This window comes from Culex pipiens, chromosome 2 (assembly GCF_016801865.2).
Source record: "Culex pipiens pallens isolate TS chromosome 2, TS_CPP_V2, whole genome shotgun sequence".
Classification (NCBI taxonomy): domain Eukaryota; kingdom Metazoa; phylum Arthropoda; class Insecta; order Diptera; family Culicidae; genus Culex; species Culex pipiens.
The window spans coordinates 88,328,421-88,348,503 of record NC_068938.1 but is presented as its reverse complement, the minus strand read 5'-3'; the positions used below and the strand labels follow the sequence as shown (position 1 = coordinate 88,348,503).

The following is a 20,083-nucleotide window of genomic DNA, read 5'->3' as shown; positions in this document are numbered from 1 at the left end:
TCTTAAATTCTTAAATTCTTAAATTCTTAAATTCTTAAATTCTTAAATTCTTAAATTCTTAAATTCTTAAATTCTTAAATTCTTAAATTCTTAAATTCTTAAATTCTTAAATTCTTAAATTCTTAAATTCTTAAATTCTTAAATTCTTAAATTCTTAAATTCTTAAATTCTTAAATTCTTAAATTCTTAAATTCTTAAATTCTTAAATTCTTAAATTCTTAAATTCTTAAATTCTTAAATTCTTAAATTCTTAAATTCTTAAATTCTTAAATTCTTAAATTCTTAAATTCTTAAATTCTTAAATTCTTAAATTCTTAAATTCTTAAATTCTTAAATTCTTAAATTCTTAAATTCTTAAATTCTTAAATTCTTAAATTCTTAAATTCTTAAATTCTTAAATTCTTAAATTCTTAAATTCTTAAATTCTTAAATTCTTAAATTCTTAAATTCTTAAATTCTTAAATTCTTAAATTCTTAAATTCTTAAATTCTTAAATTCTTAAATTCTTAAATTCTTAAATTCTTAAATTCTTAAATTCTTAAATTCTTAAATTCTTAAATTCTTAAATTCTTAAATTCTTAAATTCTTAAATTCTTAAATTCTTAAATTCTTAAATTCTTAAATTCTTAAATTCTTAAATTCTTAAATTCTTAAATTCTTAAATTCTTAAATTCTTAAATTCTTAAATTCTTAAATTCTTAAATTCTTAAATTCTTAAATTCTTAAATTCTTAAATTCTTAAATTCTTAAATTCTTAAATTCTTAAATTCTTAAATTCTTAAATTCTTAAATTCTTAAATTCTTAAATTCTTAAATTCTTAAATTCTTAAATTCTTAAATTCTTAAATTCTTAAATTCTTAAATTCTTAAATTCTTAAATTCTTAAATTCTTAAATTCTTAAATTCTTAAATTCTTAAATTCTTAAATTCTTAAATTCTTAAATTCTTAAATTCTTAAATTCTTAAATTCTTAAATTCTTAAATTCTTAAATTCTTAAATTCTTAAATTCTTAAATTCTTAAATTCTTAAATTCTTAAATTCTTAAATTCTTAAATTCTTAAATTCTTAAATTCTTAAATTCTTAAATTCTTAAATTCTTAAATTCTTAAATTCTTAAATTCTTAAATTCTTAAATTCTTAAATTCTTAAATTCTTAAATTCTTAAATTCTTAAATTCTTAAATTCTTAAATTCTTAAATTCTTAAATTCTTAAATTCTTAAATTCTTAAATTATTAAATTCTTAAATTCTTAAATTCTTAAATTCTTAAATTCTTAAATTCTTAAATTCTTAAATTCTTAAATTCTTAAATTCTTAAATTCTTAAATTCTTAAATTCTTAAATTCTTAAATTCTTAAATTCTTAAATTCTTAAATTCTTAAATTCTTAAATTCTTAAATTTCTAAATTCTTAAATTTCTAAATTCTTAAATTTCTAAATTCTTTGATTTTTTTCAATTTTAAATCTGGGTAAGCTTTTAAATTTTAGATTTTTATTTTAGAATTTCAATTTTTGAATTATTAAATATTTTTTGAATTTGAATAATGTTGAATTATTAGATTTTTATAGCTTTTTATTTGTTATTTTTAAATTTTGTTTTGTAAACTTATTTCTTTTGATTTTTATAAATCAAGATTTTTTTATTTCTCAATTTTAAAATGATATTTTTAATATTTTTTTTTTGTATCTTTGTGTTCATGGATTTAGTCTTTGGTTTATTTCTTCTAAGCAAAATACAAAATCCGTCCTTTTAATTTCAAGATTCTGCGTTTTGAGATTCGCCATCATAAGGCAATTCGGAATTTTTAATATTATAATATCAATTATAAAATTATTGATACATTTATAACTTTCAGTTGCAATAAAATAAACAAATTCTAAATATTTAATTTTTTTCAACCAAAACATCTTGCAAACAAACTTCGCGCGAAGAAACGTCATACAACACTTTCCGTTTCTGTTACTTTTCAGTTGCGGAACACTTAAGGAAAATCTTTTCGTGACCCTTTCCTTGACCGTTTCTTGGGCGTTTTTTTATATGGAGTTTTGCGTTCCTTCCGAGCTGCATATCAGCATTTAGTGTTGTCATAAGATTGTTCAAAATGCATGTAAAAAAAAAGTTTTTTACAAAAAATATACCGTACAGATAATGGTACAGATATTCGCCATGCTTGGTGCAGATACGACAGATTTTGGGACCCTCTGATACAGACGAGCATGTGGCAACACTGAGCCGAGGAGTCAACATCGAGTGGCAGTTGCAGAATCAGAAGGGACAGCAGAAATTTCCCCCGGTCAACGACGTGGAGAGGTCGCCGAAATGGCTCGGGCCGTCGCAGGAACGGGACGGATTGTCGCTGCAGGCCATCAAGGAAGAACGTTAGGGACCGATGTGGTCAAGCTGCTGATCCCGGAAGGCTCCGGTTAACGGCATCAAGAAGGGGTCTCCGTGTTGATCGAGAACCAGTTCCCTTTGGATCAAGTTGGTTGTGGTTGCGATAAAGTTTATGGTTTTTGATACTGGACATGAAATTTAACATTTCGGCAGTCGTGACCGCAATCCGGAGTGGCCGGAGGCCCCGCGGATGTTCCGAAGGGGGACATTTGCCGAACCAAAAGAGTTGGGGAAATATGGGTATCAAACTTTATGGTTTTTGATACTGGACATGAAATTTGAAATTTCGGAAGTATTGGCCACAATCTGGAGTGGCCGGAGGCCCCGCGGTTGTTCCGATGAGGGGACATTTGCCGAACAATAAGAGTTAGGGCAATATGGGTATCAAACTTTATGGTTTTTGATACTGGACAAAAAATCTGACATTTCAGCAGTAGTGACCACAATCCGGAGGCCCCGGGGATGTTCCGGTGGGGGGACATTTCCCGAACCATAAGAGTTGAGGCAATATGGGTATCAAACTTCATGGTTTTTGATACTGGACATGAAATTTTAAATTTCGGAAGTATTGGCTACAATCCGGAGTGGCCGGAGGCCCCGCGGATGTTCCGATGAGGGGACATTTGCCGAACCATAAGAGTTAGGGCAATATGGGTATCAAACTTTATGGTTTTTGATACTGCACATGCATCTGACCATTATCTGAAGTTACGCAGTTAAAATAAATCGCTTATTTTACGCAGGAAGTAATAAATCGATTACTGCGATTGCCTTTTTATTGTGCCGCGGCGAAATTCTGTTTCTGGAAATATAGAATAACTATTTCGAATTCAATTAGAGCCCTTGAAAGGGCAGTTTTAATGTTTCCTGTTCAAATTTACTTTGCTGCCGCCAATTGCTTGCAACAGCCTTGCAAAAACATTTCCGCATCTTGATAACTTTCGAGTGGTGAGGGAAAGTCGATTGATTTCACCTTGATTTCTATTGCAGCTCCATTTGCAATTTCCGTCCCCTTAGTTCGATAGGACGTTGATATTATGTCTTAAAACTATTCACAAAAGAGTTGTCTTATGTAATTATAAGGGAATCATGGGGAAATTTGGACCGGACATTCTTATCGAAAATTTCAACAATCATCTTGCAAAGTTCTTTGTCATACTGGTCATGTGTAACATAACCACCTGCACCTTTTTTATTGAATATCTCAGGATTAAAATCGAATTTTGGGAATCTGTGCAGGTCAAAAGGTGAGGCATTGTGAGCTGCACAAAATGACGTTCTTAACTCAATTTGACCCAAAATGCACGTGCGGCAAGTTAGCACGACGGCGACGAACTAATGGTCCAATTTTCAATGTTAAAATATGAAACATTCGTAAAATTTTCCGAATTTAAGTTATTGATGCAAATTGGTTCAAAATCGCGTGCTCTTTCAAGCAAACCTACAACATCCAGTACTTTGTTCTAGAAATCTGGAGGAAATCCATTTTTTCACGAAAACTTAACACATAGCCTTATGGCCTATCTACAATCACTTAACTTAGAAAATTTCACTTAGCTTAGGAGTTTGAATCAATGGAAATGAATCTGATCTTCTACAATGAAAAGGAATAAAATTAGAAACTTGACGTATGGTTTGGAAAATTTCAAAATCTACGGTAAGTTGACGTTTCCATATCAAAGGTAAACAAACAACTGCATAGCAACGTATATCAGCCCAGCAAATTTTCTAAGTTGATTGTGGATGACGGCCTTAAGTTGTGTACATTTTCTAAGTTTTACTTTACTTAACTATTCTAAGCTAAGTGATTGTAGATAGGCCATTATGTGTGGGACAAACTTCTCAGCTTGCTGTTTTGGCATATGCGACATTCATACGAAAATGGGCAGTATAGGACCTATTCCAAAAAAATCTCTAGATTTATTATTTTACATGAGTTTTTTTTTAAGTTTTTTTGAAAAGAAACCCAGTGAAAGGTAATTTATAATAAGGTTATAATTTGGTTATGAACCTCCCTCTTTTTTTTTCGACACCGTTACTAAGCAGTCGATCTTTTCGTTTACTCTGCTTACGGTTATGGGCCTACAAAGCCCCTAACCCAAAGTGAAAAGTTTTTGGAAGATTCTATTGGCGCAGTTTGTTTTGCGAGATGGGAGACGATGATCAAACCATTGGATGGGAGCGGTTCCAAAACCTAGAGGTATCGGATGCTGAGTTACCTAGAAGAGTTGGAGAACATTGCATCGGGCAAGAGGTAGATGAAGAGGATTTCTGGAACATCCCGGAAACGGACAACGTTGCGGTGATGGTAGAGAAATAGGCAAAAAAGAAGCTGAGCAAGACTGGAAGTGCAAAAATTTGATCATCGGGACTAGAAAGCCTATAAATGGTAATGACTTTGGGTGTTTGACATTTCTCCCAGATCATTTCATTTCCCTACGTAGGTCCCTAATCGGGACGATAGCGGACGTCGATTTGGAGTACACACAGTACGAGAATTCGCCGAAGGAGATCTAGGATGACCTGCATGGCGTGTTCGCGAGGAAGAGCTTAATTGGTCAACCGGTTCTAGCTCATGTTTCTGTTGTTAGGACTGAAGTTAGACAAGAGTTTGTGACCACTCCGGAGGCGCTGGTACCTGGGCAGTGGGACTTCGGAGCACATTGTCATTAGATGTTCAAAGCGTTGGAGAAATTGGAAAAACCTGTCGTGAACCGTGAATGCGATCGCGAAAGTGGATGGCCGGAATCTGGATATCCGGAATGCTCTGTGATTTTTGACTAAATGCCACAGGGTTTCGTCAGAACGTAATTTCTCTTCTCAAGAATAAAACAGAATCTTCTGCTTATTCTACCTTTATTTATTAGATTTAACGTGTTCATAGTAGGTAGGTACATTACAAGGATAAAAAGCACTTAAAAATTTACGTTTCTTGATCATTCAGCGGGTACGGCAACTCATACCCCTCGGGCAGCTCGTGCACTCCGTCCGGTCCGCGCACCTTCGAGTACGTCGGAATCATGCCGCAGGTGGTTTTGTGCGACCGCCGATGGGCCTGCAGATTCGAGATGCAAGTAAAGCGCATTCCACAGCCGGAGCACATGTACCGCTTGATGCCGGTGTGCAGCGACCGATGGGTGTGAAGCGTCTCGCGATGGCCAAACCTTTTCGGACAGAAATCGCACGCGTATGGCTTCTCACCGGTGTGGGTGCGCTCGTGAACCTTGACCTGGCCCCGGGTGCGGTAGCACTTGCCACAGTACTGACAGGAGAAGGGCAGTTCGTCCGAGTGAAGACTGTAGTGGTTCTTGAGGGAGGACGCCGTGTTGTAGCGCTTGCCGCAGATTTCGCACGGGTAGATCGGGTTCTGGCCACAGTTGGAACGCTCGTGATCGGACACGGCCCCGCGGGAGGAAAAGTTTTTGCCACACTTGGGGCAGACGTGGTCCTGCTTGACGCGGGTCTGTTCGTGGATCTGCTTGCGATGTTTGATCATGCGTTCTTGATTGCTGAAGAACTTGAAACACACCGGACATTCGAGCTTCTCGCGATGCTCGATCCGGGAGTGATTGAGCGCTTCTTCCTCCGATTCGAACCAGCTCGTACAGATTGGGCACTTGTGCACGGCCGTGCCGTTTGGTCCGTGCAGCAGGATGTGCTTCTCGAGCGCTTTTTCGTTCACGTACAGACGGTTGCAGAAGCGGCACTGATATTTGCGCTCGCGCGTGAACACGCGATCGTAGCGGAGCGTTTCTCCCAGCTCGTGCATCATAATGCCGTGGTCGCGCTCCAGATGACGGGCCGCCAGAAACGGTGAACAGTACTGCGCCGGACAGATGCCGCACTGCAGACAGCCGACGGTGACCTCGATAATGTTTGCGTCGTAAATGGCCCGCTGCTCGTCGATGACCTTCTGCTTCTCCTCCAAGTTGATCACGATCCTGGTTGAAAAGGAATTGAAGTTGTTACTAAAATGTTCAACAATCTGCGATAAACTTCAAAACTTACACATGCTCCGGGTTGACGTTCTGGAACTTTGGCGCTGGCGGTCGCTTGGGCCGTCCGCGTCGCTTTGGCTGCGTCACCACCGGTGGCTTCGTGGTAAATTTCCGCTTAATCACGACATCGCCATCATGATACTGATCCTGCTGCTTTGGCGGTTGGAATTCGTCCGTCGCCTCTTCAAGGTAGTCCTCGTTGGTGGCGTCGTTGAAGTCGTCATCGCTGTCCACGACGGCGCGTCCCTTGCTGTCCAGCGTGACCACCTTCTCCGACAGGACCTCCTCGTACTCCTCGAGCGTTTCCTCCTCGATGGTTTCAATCAGCTCGTCGTTCTCCTGCTCGATTTTCACCTCGAAGAACTCGACGTGCTCATCGTCTCCACTGCTGGCGGCATGCTTCTCGACCTTCACGACGCTACACTCGCCAGCCTCGTCTGAATCGCCCGGTTCGACCTTCAGATCGACCAACCGCCGATACTTGGACCCGGCGGCGGCCGGAGCGACCTTAAGCTTGGCCACGTTCGGCTTTCGCTCGTAGTATTCGTCCTCAAAGTCCTTCGTACGGTCGTCTTCGTCGTCCGATTGGACGGTCGAGGGTGGCGGCGGTGGCAACGCAGGGCGGGCCACCTGTTTGCTGGGGCGCTTCTTCGGCGGAACCACCTCGACGGAGACGACTATTTCGCTCGGCTTCGGTTTGCTGCGCGACTTTACCGGACTCGAGCGCTGTACAACCTTCTGGGTGTAGACTGGGCGATCGGTGAGGTTGGGCATTGCTGAATGGAGAGGGATTGATTAGTTTCAATTTAAAGCTAGGTACGGGATCGGAAGCAGCGCGTTCATGGACGCATGAGGCTTTATGGAAAAAAAAAACATTTTTTTTAATAATTCAATTCTTAAATAAATTGACTAATTTCATAAATTCCTAGGTGACTAATTTCATAAATTCCAAAATTCTAAATTGTTAAAACTTCTCAAATTATAAATTTTTCAAAATTACAAATATTTAAAAAAAAACAAAGATTAAAAAAATTCTAAATTCAAGAATTCAATTTCAAATTCAAAAACTTCTGTAATTCTGTAATTTTGGAATACACTCATCCGGCTTCAGCTGAAGATTCGTGCTGCAGTTATTAAAAAAACAACTAAAATTTAAAAAATCTAAAATTCAAGAATTTAGTTTCACATTCAAACACTTAGAAATTCAAAAATCAAAGACGTAATAATTAAAAATAGACATTTTAAAATTAAAAAAAAAACGATGATTCCAAAATTTTAAAATTCCTTAGTTACAAATTCTTAAATTCTTAAATTCTTAAATTCTTAAATTCTTAAATACTTAAATACTTAAATTCTTAAATTTTTAAATTCTTAAATTTTTAAAATTTTAAATTCTTAAATTCTTAAATTCTTAAATTCTTAAATTCTTAAATTCTTAAATTCTTAAATTCTTAAATTCTTAAATTCTTAAATTCTTAAATTCTTAAATTCTTAAATTCACATTACCCGAAGTCCTCGGATAAATTTTACTTCAGATAATCGAACTAAGTCAAAAAAAAATCTGCTATCTCGTTTTTGATTGTTGAGCTTGAATATGATCCCAAACATGCTCTAAAATGAATTTAAATGTCTTAAATCCAAAATGGCGACCAAAATGGCGATGTTCAAATACTGAAAACTTGTATTTGGTATGCTAAAAAGGCAATCAACAACTCAAATTTGATCAAAATGGGGTCGTAGAACTCGAATTTGATGTTTAAATGCAAGAAAATAGATTATATGAAAAAAAGATATTGTTCGTGATTCGATACAATCTCATACAATCCTTCGGATAATCGATTCTGGACTGTTTTAAGTTTTTAAATTCCATGATTCTAGGATTTTAATTTTCTTTAATTTTTTTTAATTTTTGGTATAATTTGAGGAATTTTCATTTTTTTAATTTATGGAAAAATAATACCTTAGTTTTATTAAAAGTAAAATCATTGAATATTTGAGTTTTTATTTTTTAAGATTTTTGATATTTTCGAAATTTTACTTTGAATGTTATAATTTCGGATTTTTTGTCTATTTTTATATTAGAATTTCTATATTTCTGAATTTCAAAACTTTCGGAATTTCTCTTGTAATTTCTTGAATTTATCATGCTTTAAATGTTTGAACTTCGGAATTTTTAAATACTTCAATATTAAAATGTTTGAATTTTAGAATTGTTGAATTTTGTGCATTTCTGGAGCAATATTTGAAAAGGGTAACTTTTTCACTAAAGTCGAAATGCAAATCAAAAGCAGGCCTTTTAAAATACTGCTTCAGATTTGTAATTTTGAATTTCTATATTTCAGATTTTCCAAATTTCCTTTTTTTATTTGTTTAAATATATGTATTTTATAATTTTATGAAATTTAAAATTTTAGTTTTTCGAATTTTTAAAATTTTAGAAAATAAATACAAAGTTTCATAAAAAGACAATCTATTGTTGTATGAACATTCGTACTCAAACTCAATCCATTTCAACGAATCATCTTTGCGGTTAACTTTACGCAGTTGGATGTTAGAAGTAATCGCCCCGACATCCTCCAGGATGCTTCCGGAAGGATGGCTGCGCTAGTGTTAGATTAGATTCCAATTTTTAGAATTTAAATTTTTATTTATATTATTAAATATTCATACTGTTCAATTTCTTAATTTAAGTTTTTTTTAATATATTTTCTACCAGGTTTTTTTTATCATAAATATTAGGCTTTTCCCTCCGTCCTTTTAATTTTAAGATTCTGCATTTTGAGATTGGGCCAGTTGAACATTTGTTATTTCAGTCGCATTGAAAAAAACCCCTTTCCTTGACCGGTTTCTTGGGCATTTTGACATAGGACTATGTCTCTATTTACTATATTGGGGGGCCAGTTCAGAAATTCGATCCAAAGCGTCACTTTTAAGGGAGCGTTCTTTTATTACGTAACGCGAAAAATCGGACTTCTAGACCCCCTCCCCCCCCTCGTAACAACATTTCCATACAAATTTTAAAAATTTTGTATGGAGCGTAACACGGCCCCCGACCCCCCCTCCCCCCCTACTGCGTTACGTAATAAAAGAACGCTCCCTAAGCGTTAAAAAAGGGGACATTTTGAACGGGTGTACCCCATTTGGCATAATGGACATTTGGCATAACGGGTTTTCAAGATGGACGTTTGGCATAATGGACGTTTGGCATAATTGGTCCAAGACATCAGGGACGTTTGGCATAATGGACATTTGGCATAATGGACGTTTGGCATAATTCGTTCAAAAACCATCAAGGACGTTTGGCATAATGGACGTTTGGCATAATGGACGTTTGGCATAATGGACATGATTATTACTAGCTTGTTTTTTTGTTAATTATTTGTCATTTTCACGAATGAAAATGTATATTTTTTACCTTTTTTATATTACTTTAAGAGATTAACATTTTTTTCTATAAAAAATTAGGTATCTCTATATTTTTTCCCAATAGTAAATTCTTTCCATTTTGAATAATTCACAATAAATCTTTTCAATGAAATTTTGATATTTTTATTAAATAATTAACATATCTCTTGTAAGCTTAAGATTTTTCCCCTTTCAATATAATTAGGAGTAATTTTTTAAATGAAATTTTCCCTTCTTTTATATGAAATTCATGATGAGAAAAACCTCTTCAAATCTTCGACAATTGAGCTTTTATAATGCAATTTTCCCTTCTTTTGATCAAAATTTTACTTGAAGAAGGAAATTTCTAAATAAATTCACATTTTTCCCTTCTTTTTCGAATATAATCTAAAGAAACCCTAGAACTGGGCAGCACTCATCCGACACGAGACTAGCGGAAAGATTCACTGACACAGAGAACACAGTTCTACATGACCGAGAGAATTATGCCCTCGAGTCCATTTTCAAGAAAAAGTTCATCCTTCAAAACAAAAAGTGTTCTCTACGGGAACTGAACCAGAGACTAATAATAGACTAACTCAATGACTAAACTGCCTTGGCCACAGCAGCTTGGTGACACAAGATTAGTCAGATTTCGATGTATGACTCTTGTTGCAGATTTACTGTTTCAATTAATTAATTAAATTAATTGTTTTACAGGTATGAGTTGGTACCATTATTCTATCGAGTTTAGCATTGAGCTCTCTATAAATTTTGATGGAATTATACTCTCGATCCTGTATTTTGGGTGAATGGATGTCGATGTTGCTTTTCTTTAAATATTTTGCAATTAAGTTTTTTAATTCAATTTTCCCATCATTTTTTATATTTAACTTGAAGAAGGGAAACTCTCTTATAGATGTTGTCTTTAAACATTTATATAATTTCTGCACATTTTTTCTCTGTTGGTTTAATTTTTGCAATAAAGTTGTTTATGGAATTTTCCCTTCTTTTATTTATTCAATACTAATCTTAAAGAAGGGACAACTGCCTAAAAAATGCTGATTAAATGTTATTTTTAAGAGAGGTAGGTGAAAAACATAAAAATATTGCGATAGTCAAACATTTAAAGAGTGTCAAAATGTGAATCTTTAAATTTACTTTTCCTTCCATAAGTTGAATTTTATATAAATAAATATAAATTTTATAAAAAAATTCATAATCGAAGTTTATTGTCAAATATTCGAAAAGTATTGTTTTTAGAGATTTTCCCTTCTAAAAGTTGAATTTAAAATAAAAGAAGGGAAAATTTCAAAACTCATTTGTCAAATATTTAAAGAAAGAAAACATGTACATCCCTTATTAAGGATGAATATTAAAGAAGAAAAAATTGCATAAAAACAATGATTGCAAAATTTTGAAAAAAAAAACAAACTGCACATTTTTTGAGAGATTTTACCTTATTTGAGCTTTAAAATAAAAGAAGAGCAAATTGCTTTAAAAAATTTAAATGCATTTCGTTAAATAAGAGCAAAATGTACATACATTCTTTAGGTTGAATTTGAAAAAGGAGGGGAAAGGGTAAACAGTATAAATTTTTTATTGCTAAATTTCAAAGACTGGCAAAACTTACATCACTTTGTTAGGTTGAATTTAAAATAAAAGAAAGAATAATTGAATACAAAAAAATAGCTGCAAAATATTTCAAATGAAGACAAATCTCAATATTATATATTTATGAAAAAAAAATGCATTTTATATTTATGAAAAATTGCATTTTAAAGATTTATTAAGAAAAAAAGGAAAAAAAAATTACATCTATTGGGAGAAAATGACAAAGATACTAGATTTCTTGAAAACAAAAATCATTTTTAAAGTAAAGTTATCTGCTTAGAAAAAAGAAAAAAAAACCTATAAATTATTATTCTTTACAAAAAATAAATACTTATTGAACAAAAAAAAAGCTAGCAAAAATTATGCCAAACGTCCATTATGCCAAACGTCCTTGATGGGTTTTGAACGAATTATGCCAAACGTCCATTATGCCAAATGTCCATTATGCCAAACGTCCCTGATGTCTTGGACCAATTATGCCAAACGTCCATTATGCCAAACGTCCATCTTGAAAACCCGTTATGCCAAATGTCCATTATGCCAAATGGGGTACACCCATTTTGAACGCTTATATCTTTTTTCCCTGTGAATCAATCCAGATGGTTGGACCACCAATCGAAAGGGGAAGACTTCAGCTATTGTTTAACTACATAGATAGTTTGACTAAACATAGTTAAAGCACTTAAAACATGCAATCAAAATGAGTAATTTTTCAGTACAAATCGGACAGATGACCAATCAGAGCGAGCGTATGCATTCGAGACCGCGCCCCTTTTGTGCCGTTCTCCGGCTGTGCCGCTATTTAAGCAGAAAATTTCGCAAAAGCAAGTCACTTTGGAACGAGCACTCGAACTGTGCACGTCGGGCCGGCGCGGAGCAGCAGCAGCAGCGGCCAATAGAAGAAGAGGACCAGCAACCAGAAGGAAGAACCACCGGCAGCAGAAGGAGGAAATTCGAGCGAAGCGGACGGCGTGGAAGTCGCTATGATGCGGCGGTTCTCATGAAAAATGGCCAATTCGACAGTGGTGAAAAAAAAGCTGGAGTGGCCGGTGCCCACGAAGAAGGTTCCCCCGGGGCCTGGGGGGACATTTACAGAAACATACGAGTTGTGGCAATATGGGTATCAAAATTCATGGTTTTTGATACTGCACATAATAATGGCCATTTCGACAGTAGTGGCCACAACCTGGAGTGGCCGGTGCCCTCAAAGAAGGTTCCCTCGGGGCGTGGGGGGACATTTACAGAAACATACGAGTTGTGGCAATATTGGTATCAAAATTCATGGTTTTTGATACTGTACATGAAAATTGACATTCCGACAGTAGTGGCCACAACTTTGAGTGACCGGTGATCTCAAAGCAGGTTTCCCCGGGGCCCGGAGGGTCTTTAACAGAACCATACGAGTTGTGGCAATATGGATATCAAAATTCATGGTTTTTGATACTGAACATGAAAATTGACATTTCGACCTTAGTGGCCACAACCTGGAATTGCCGGTGCCCTCATGGAATGTTCACCTTAGGAGAACATTTATGACAATTTTGCCGACAAATCTATGAAACAAAATAAAATAATCTTATTTCAGATTTCACTAGCAATCCAAAAACACATTCAAATTGTTTGGTCCTATGTCTTTCGGTTATGTCTCTGACATACCATCTTGAACTTTTTTTATATATAGAGTTTTGCATTCCTTCAAAGCCTAAAAAAGATTGATTCAAAGAGTACTTACTCTTGATGTTCGGTCTGGCGGCGATCTTATTAGTTTGGCAGTACTGCGGCAATCCACACGTGTCTGCGCGAGCTCGACGATGTTTTAGCAAATTTCCTGTAAAACAAACATTCTGAGTAATCTCATCTAAGAACATTTAACTTGAAGAATCCTACCAATGCACGAGAACCGACTCTGGCAGTAGCTGCAGTAGTACGGCTTAATCCCGGAGTGGGTCGTCGAATGGGTGATCAAACTTTCCCGATGGGCAAAGGCCTTATCGCATTGCTGAAATTCAAAGAAAAACACAAAAAAATCAATCCCAATTCTTAAAACTTCTGCCAAGTGACCACTACTTACATTACACTTGTACGGCCGCTCGCCCGTGTGCATCCGGACGTGCACCTTGAGCTGGCCCTTGTTCAGGAAGCTGGCGCCGCAAAAGTTGCACAGGTGGCTCTTGATGCCGGCGTGCTTGATCATGTGCGCGTTCAGCGAGGCCAGCGTCAAGTAGCGCTGGTGGCACTCCTCGCACTCGTGCTTCTTGTCCGTGCCGCAGTTGGACTCGATGTGGACCCTGGCGGGAGGGAAAAGTTCATCGTCAAGAAGTTTTTTCGCAAAAAAAGTTAAAACAAATCTAACTCATAATTGCATCTTGAATAAACCATAAAATTTAATTTCATACTTTCAAAACTTGACCAAAATCATTTCTGAGTGCAACTTCAAACTTTCCCTCCAAAAATTTAATACACTCAAAACCACTTCCAACCTAATTCAAGCCGCCATCTTTCCATCAACCCTTCCCGCCGCTACTCACTTGAGCTGCGATGCCGTCCGGAACTGCTGCCCGCAGGTCGGACAGATGTCGTACTCCCGGTCCCGCCCGGCATGCTGCTCCTGAATGTGCTCGTTGTAATCGTCCTCCACCGGGAACTCCTCCTTGCACAGTCGGCACCGGAAGACGCTGTGCTCGTCCCGCTTGTGCTTGTTCCGGTCCCAGTCGGTGGTGAACGGCTGGACGCAGATCGAGCACAGGAATCCACCCGGCGGTTCGTGCCGTTGCGTGTGCCGCAGGTAGTTGGCCTTGTGCAGGAACACCTGGTCGCAAACCTATCTCCCGCCGGAACGCGAACAAAATTAACACGTCAAACAAAATTTAGGTTAGATCTGATGAAATCCTCCAAAAAAAATAAACGCAAAACGAAACTTACGCTGCACGCATAATGGATTCCGTCCAGTTCCGAATCGTCCGGCTTCTTCGACGGGGACGGCCCCGACGAATCGTCCGTCCCTCTGGACGTGCGGGCCCGCTTCCGTGACGGGGACACCTCTTCCACTTGCTGCTCCTCGTCGGAACTCATTCTTAATGTTTATCGCTTATCTAAACACCCAAGCGTCACTTCGGTTAACCTCGCTAGCGTCAATTTTTCAGCAAAAAATCGATCAAATTCCCCCCGCAAAAACCAACGAAAACAATCAACTTCAACTTCAAAAGCACCGCGCAAACACCGCCGCGAAGTTTTCCGATAAATTTAACCCAAAACAGTTTGGTGAATTTAACAAATTTTTACTGTAAATTACTTAACACTGTACAGTGTGAAAATTCGAGCTGGCGTGATGGCTTGAAAATGCGACGAGAAAGAAACGATTACAAAATGAGAGTGCAAAATGCGAAGGCACACGGCAAAGCGAAATGTGACAGATGGCACGCACACAACCGCGGGCGGTGACGTGTCGGTACACGGATCGTTCAGGCGGTGTGTGTGAGATGGGGAGTGTTTTTCGACCTGTTTTTAGGGGGAGGTGGTTGGAAAGCTGGCAGAATGTGTCAGAAATTCAATAGAGATATCCACGCGCGAGAGTGTGTTAGTTTGGAGTTTAGTTACACGCAGACATAGGCAAATCGAGTAGAATGATTCGTCTGTCAAAATCAGCTGTGCCCTTTGATATACCACGAGCACGTGGAAAACAGCTGGTTTTTACCAGGAAGGTGCTGTGTCCTATCCCTCGCCTAGACCAGACCAAAATCCATGATAAAACTGACAGACCAAATCTGTCAGACCAAGACTGTCAGACCAAAGAGCAAAAAGTAAACAATCTTGGTCTTCGACGTAGGTGCACACAAATCAAGAAAATAAAATTTGAAAAAGAATTTTATTTTTCCAATTCAATGACTGGGTTTGGACTGCAAAATTGAATGTACGTCAGAAAATGATTAAACAGTGCGGCGTCCTGTACACCGACAATTCAATAAGCAGTTAAAAGCCTTATTCTTCCATTTTAATTTTTGATTGTGTATTCGGTTTACACCTGAAAAATCTTGAAATTATTTATACGGATTTGTGATTCCTCTCTTTCCATCATTCCCTTGGTTTTTACAGGCGGGTTTTCTACTCGATTTGCCTATGTCTGCGTGAAAATAGTGTAAACAAAATCAGCTGCTTGGAATTCAGCCAATCACAATCGATCAAAACCAAAACAATACTTTAAATACAAATACTAACACAGAAACATGGTGTGCGTGAGAGAATCCGTGGAGATCTCTATTAATTAGGTTTTACGCCGACTCGGTTTTTAGGTTAGAAATTGGACAGCTTGGCAGCACTGTTTACATCTTTTACACGTGTGTCTCAGTAAAAATGTTCGTGACGTCACGCTGTAAAACCTAATTGATTTTATGTTAAGGTGGTAGATGATGATGTGAAATTAGGGCAATGACTGTCAATGATGGTTCTGAATTCGGGGTCCATAAATTGTAAGGCCGTTGCAAATATTTTTCGAAGTTTATTATCTGCGCACCACCAAACCGAAGTGCGCATCTCTTCTGTTGCGCAAACAATCTGTTGCGCCATACACAAATTCGACGGTAACATTTCAAAAGGCATCATGTACATTTTGACACTTTCTGGGTTATTGCATATTCTGAAAGTACTCCTAATAAGCTACCTCTCCACCAAAAATGAGCAAAAGTTACTTCAGTAAAGTCTGTTTAATCATGATTTTAAATAAAGTAACATAAACAAAATCTCTGCCATCAGCAGTCCCTGTTTATATAGCCCTGTCAACCTGTCAAACAAAAGGCTACATAAACCTCGTGACGAGAAAAAAAGCAACATGAAAAAAGTGCCATGTACATTCGGCGAAGAAAAACGAATCATAACAAAGCGCCCCCCTCAGTGACAGCAGGGTGATATCGACGTTGGTGATTTCAAAAGGAGTTATGTTTGTTTTTCTCAAATAAAATTACGGAAATAATGTTTTATTGAATTTGGATGATCAAGTATCAATAAAAGCAACGTTTTTCATCGTTTGTTATCATTAGAACATCTTTTTTTGCTTTTATATTAAAATGGGAATTGAAAATGGATGCTCAACATTCAAATGCGTTTTTCTCAAAACGCATGGTTTGTACATGATGCTTTTTGAAATGTTGGCGTCGAATTGAGTGGTTTGTCGTAAGCGTGTACATCAGCCCGTGGCGCAACAGGCTTTGACAGGTTGCGCTCGTATTTTGATTTTTGTCTGCCTTCACAATATGTCCCTCGACTCTGACCAAAGTCAGGGTAGGGGAGGGGGGTGGGGGGATGTTGGGGATCATCAAGAGGTCTATTCCCGTACCCGCAGAATTGCAAAATTTCTGCAGAATTATGCAACAAGCAGAAGTTACTTTTGTGCAGCGCATTCACTTACTTTTCTACAACTCTCTCTTTTGCAACAGTTTTGCAAGAGAGCAAGAAAAGGGAAAGCGAAATTTACATAAGAAGCTAACCAACAGAAGAGAGAATCTCTCTGATGAAAGTACCTGCAGAAAAGTACGGGAACGGTTTTGCTGCAACTTCTACCTCTCTGTGAGCTGATGTTTTGCTTGAGAGAAAAGTAACTTTTGGTGCAGAAAAGTACGGGAATGGTCTGCTGTCGATTTTGTGCAGAATTGGGTCCTAAAATGAAGCTTAGATTGTTGATTTTATTGTTAACAGCGATAAAGCTTATTATTTTAAGTACAATAACCCTTTGTACGACCACAAAGAGTTTAAAATGGTTTTTTAATCAATTTTGAAAAATTAACCTCGCGGTCCTTCTTGACAGAAAAGCTCCTACTTGACAGCTCGTTCCAAGGGGACCATAGTTGATCCATTTTAACTCAAAAAAAATTTGACAAGACAACATTTTTTCGATGGATCAACTATGGTCCCCTTGGAACGAGCTGTCAAGTAGGAGCTTTTCTGTCAAGAAGGACCGCGAGGTTAATTTTTCAAAATTGATTTAAAAATCATTTTTAAACTCTTTGTGGTCGTACAAAGGGTCATTGTACTCAGAAAAATAAGCTTTATCGCTGTAAACAAAAATATCAGCAATCTAAGCTTCATTTTAGGACCCAATTGCAGAATTCAGCGGTACGGGAATGGTACGAGAAAGTTGAATGTTTTTCTAAACAAAGATGGCCGCCAGATTCCTTTGTGGACCATCATTCAGCGAGGTACTCCTGGATTTTAGCTCCTGAAAAGTGCTTAAAAGTGCAAAAATGCCTCAGGGCAAGAAAAAGAGGCGGTCCTCACCAGCAGGATCGGCAGATTTGAAGAAGCTAAAGAATGCCGAAGCGCTACCTGCAAAGCCAGGCAGTTTGAGCAAGGACGCTCAAAAATTGTCTGGAAACCAGTTCGCTACCCTCCCTGTGGACGTGAGCGAGAAGGAAGAATTTGAACGACGGGAAAAGTTGCCACCCATTTTTGTGAAAACATCGTCATCGGATTCGGTGCGAAAGTGGCTGACCGGGTTTATCAAATCTGGTACAAAGATTGAATACTACAGCCATGACGATCCAGGTAAACGCCCCATGAAACAGGTCCTCCGTGGCTTGTACGACATGGATGTGAGTGTGCTGAAAGAAGAGCTCAAAACTCTTAAGTTGAACGTGATCGAAGTCTTCAAGATGACGAGACACAACAAGGACATCAAGTATCGTGATCAACTGTACCTGGTTCATCTCGAGAAAGGATCGACAACGCCGTCTGAGCTGAAAGCAGTTCGGGCAATTTTCAACATCATCGTGACTTGGGAACGTTATCGTCCTGTGCACCGTGACGTGACACAGTGTTCGAACTGTTTGCAGTTTGGACATGGTGGAAGGAACTGTTTCATCAAGAGTCGTTGTGCAACCCGCGGAGGTGAGCACAAAACTCAAGCTTGCGAGACAATCAACGAGAACATTGAAGCCAAATGCTTCAATTGCGGTGGCGACCATTCTACCAAGAATCGTAGCTGCCCAAAACGAGCTGAGTTTGTAAAAAATCGGCAGTAAGCGACGACGAGGCACCAACCAAATCGTCGCAAAACACCACCAGAATTCACGGACGTGAATTTTCCTGCTTTGGCGTCACCAGGAGCAGGATCTACTCGAGTGGTTCCAAATCTGCAGCCATTGCCGTTGAATCAGCGGCAAAGTGTTGCAAAGAATACAACACCTCCAGGCTTCAGTCAGCAACCGAGGGAAAAACAACCAACATCAACGGGTGAAGGCAGTAGTGACCTGTTTTCACCACAAGAACTTCTGAACATTTTCATCGAGATGACAACAACTCTGCGTGGGTGCAAAATTCGCCAGGAACAAGTAAGAACTCTTGGAGCATTCATCTTAAAATACAGTTCGTAGTTTACTCGTTCTAGTGATTTTGAATATTTCAATGGATTTTTTTTAGTTTTAGGTTAGGATTAGCTGTTAAAGTGATTTTTTTTTCTTTTTTACCCAAATGTATTCAATTCAATGCAATAATGTAAAACAATTTGAAGCAAATAAATAAATGTGATCAGTTAATAATAAAACGAAAAATACAACAAAGATGAAGAGCATTAGGCCATACCACTTATCATGTAAAAGAAATATAATTATTATAAGAATGTTCAATAAAGACATATTAAACTTAAAAAAAAGATGGCCGCCAAATGGCCGATCGGGAATGATGCCTATCAGAGCCTTTGCTTTATTTCAAACTTCACTCCTAACTAGACTCCTACTAATTTATTTTTCTAGAGTTTTTTTAAAGGACCTATAATGACCTATAAACATAATTCTAGAGATTTTTTATTAGGTCCTATAAACACAATATGTAGTTAATAGGACCATTTCAAAAAATACTCTAGGTATGAAAGACAATAGCTTATCCAGGTTTTTAAGCGAAGATGGCGTTCGAAATGGTGAACGTCTGAAATGTCAAAATCGCGCAGTAGCACTAACATTAGAAAAAAATGTGGCTGTCATGCCATGGTACACTTTTTTCATAATGTTGGTATCACCACGTGATATTGACATTTCGGGCGTTCATCATTAGAACGCCATTTTCGTTTAAAAATCTGGATATATATGTTTCAATTTCAAAGTTTTACGGATTGTTTACCCTTTTTGTTTTTTTTTAATTTTTAAATCTTTGGACTCTTCAATTTTTAGATTCTAGATTACTTTTTCAAAACAACCAATGCGCCATGGCTTTCCTATGTTGATAGGACCTTTTGAAAAAGTAAGCGAGGATTCATTATTTTTTTCTCCCAATAACCTCACCCACTTACGGCGTCCTAGGAGGATTCTAGCAGAGTTTTTACCGAGCTGGATATTCTTGCAACATTCTAGCACAAATGTTCCACCGCTCTAGCAGGATTCCAGCTCTGTTGAAATATTTTGTGACTGGGCAAGCGCGCGCATCTTCCAACGCGCTCAAACCTAGCTGTTAAATATCTTTTCTTTAGAACCAAAAATTAAGTGTAAGATTTCACTCTGGGTTAGTTTGTGATATAACTGTAATGCCAACAGTAACTTGCTTTTATATTAAAAAGTTGCTAAAGTTAGCTTGATCAAAAGTTTTTTTTCTTGTTTTATGAATGAACACTTTGAAGCCGGCTGGGGTGCAATTTAAATTTGCTCCCGTCTGATATGGGGATAGCGTTGTCATTTTTAAGACCACGTTTCTAAAAAGGCAATATTTAAGGTAA

At 37.3% G+C, this 20,083-nt stretch overlaps 1 protein-coding gene across 1 annotated transcript; it reads right to left on the bottom strand.

The window, feature by feature from the left end:
* Nucleotides 1-5,234: 5,234 nt before the first annotated feature.
* Nucleotides 5,235-14,766, bottom strand: LOC120422909 (zinc finger protein 3 homolog). The gene is made up of 7 exons (XM_039586475.2): nucleotides 14,314-14,766; nucleotides 13,920-14,212; nucleotides 13,463-13,679; nucleotides 13,279-13,390; nucleotides 13,124-13,219; nucleotides 6,404-7,169; nucleotides 5,235-6,336 (listed from the first exon to the last, which is right to left on the bottom strand). The coding sequence occupies exons 1-7, from the start codon at nucleotides 14,461-14,463 to the stop codon at nucleotides 5,319-5,321; spliced, it is 2,652 nt and encodes an 883-aa protein (XP_039442409.1). The 5' UTR covers nucleotides 14,464-14,766; the 3' UTR covers nucleotides 5,235-5,318.
* Nucleotides 14,767-20,083: the final 5,317 nt, after the last annotated feature.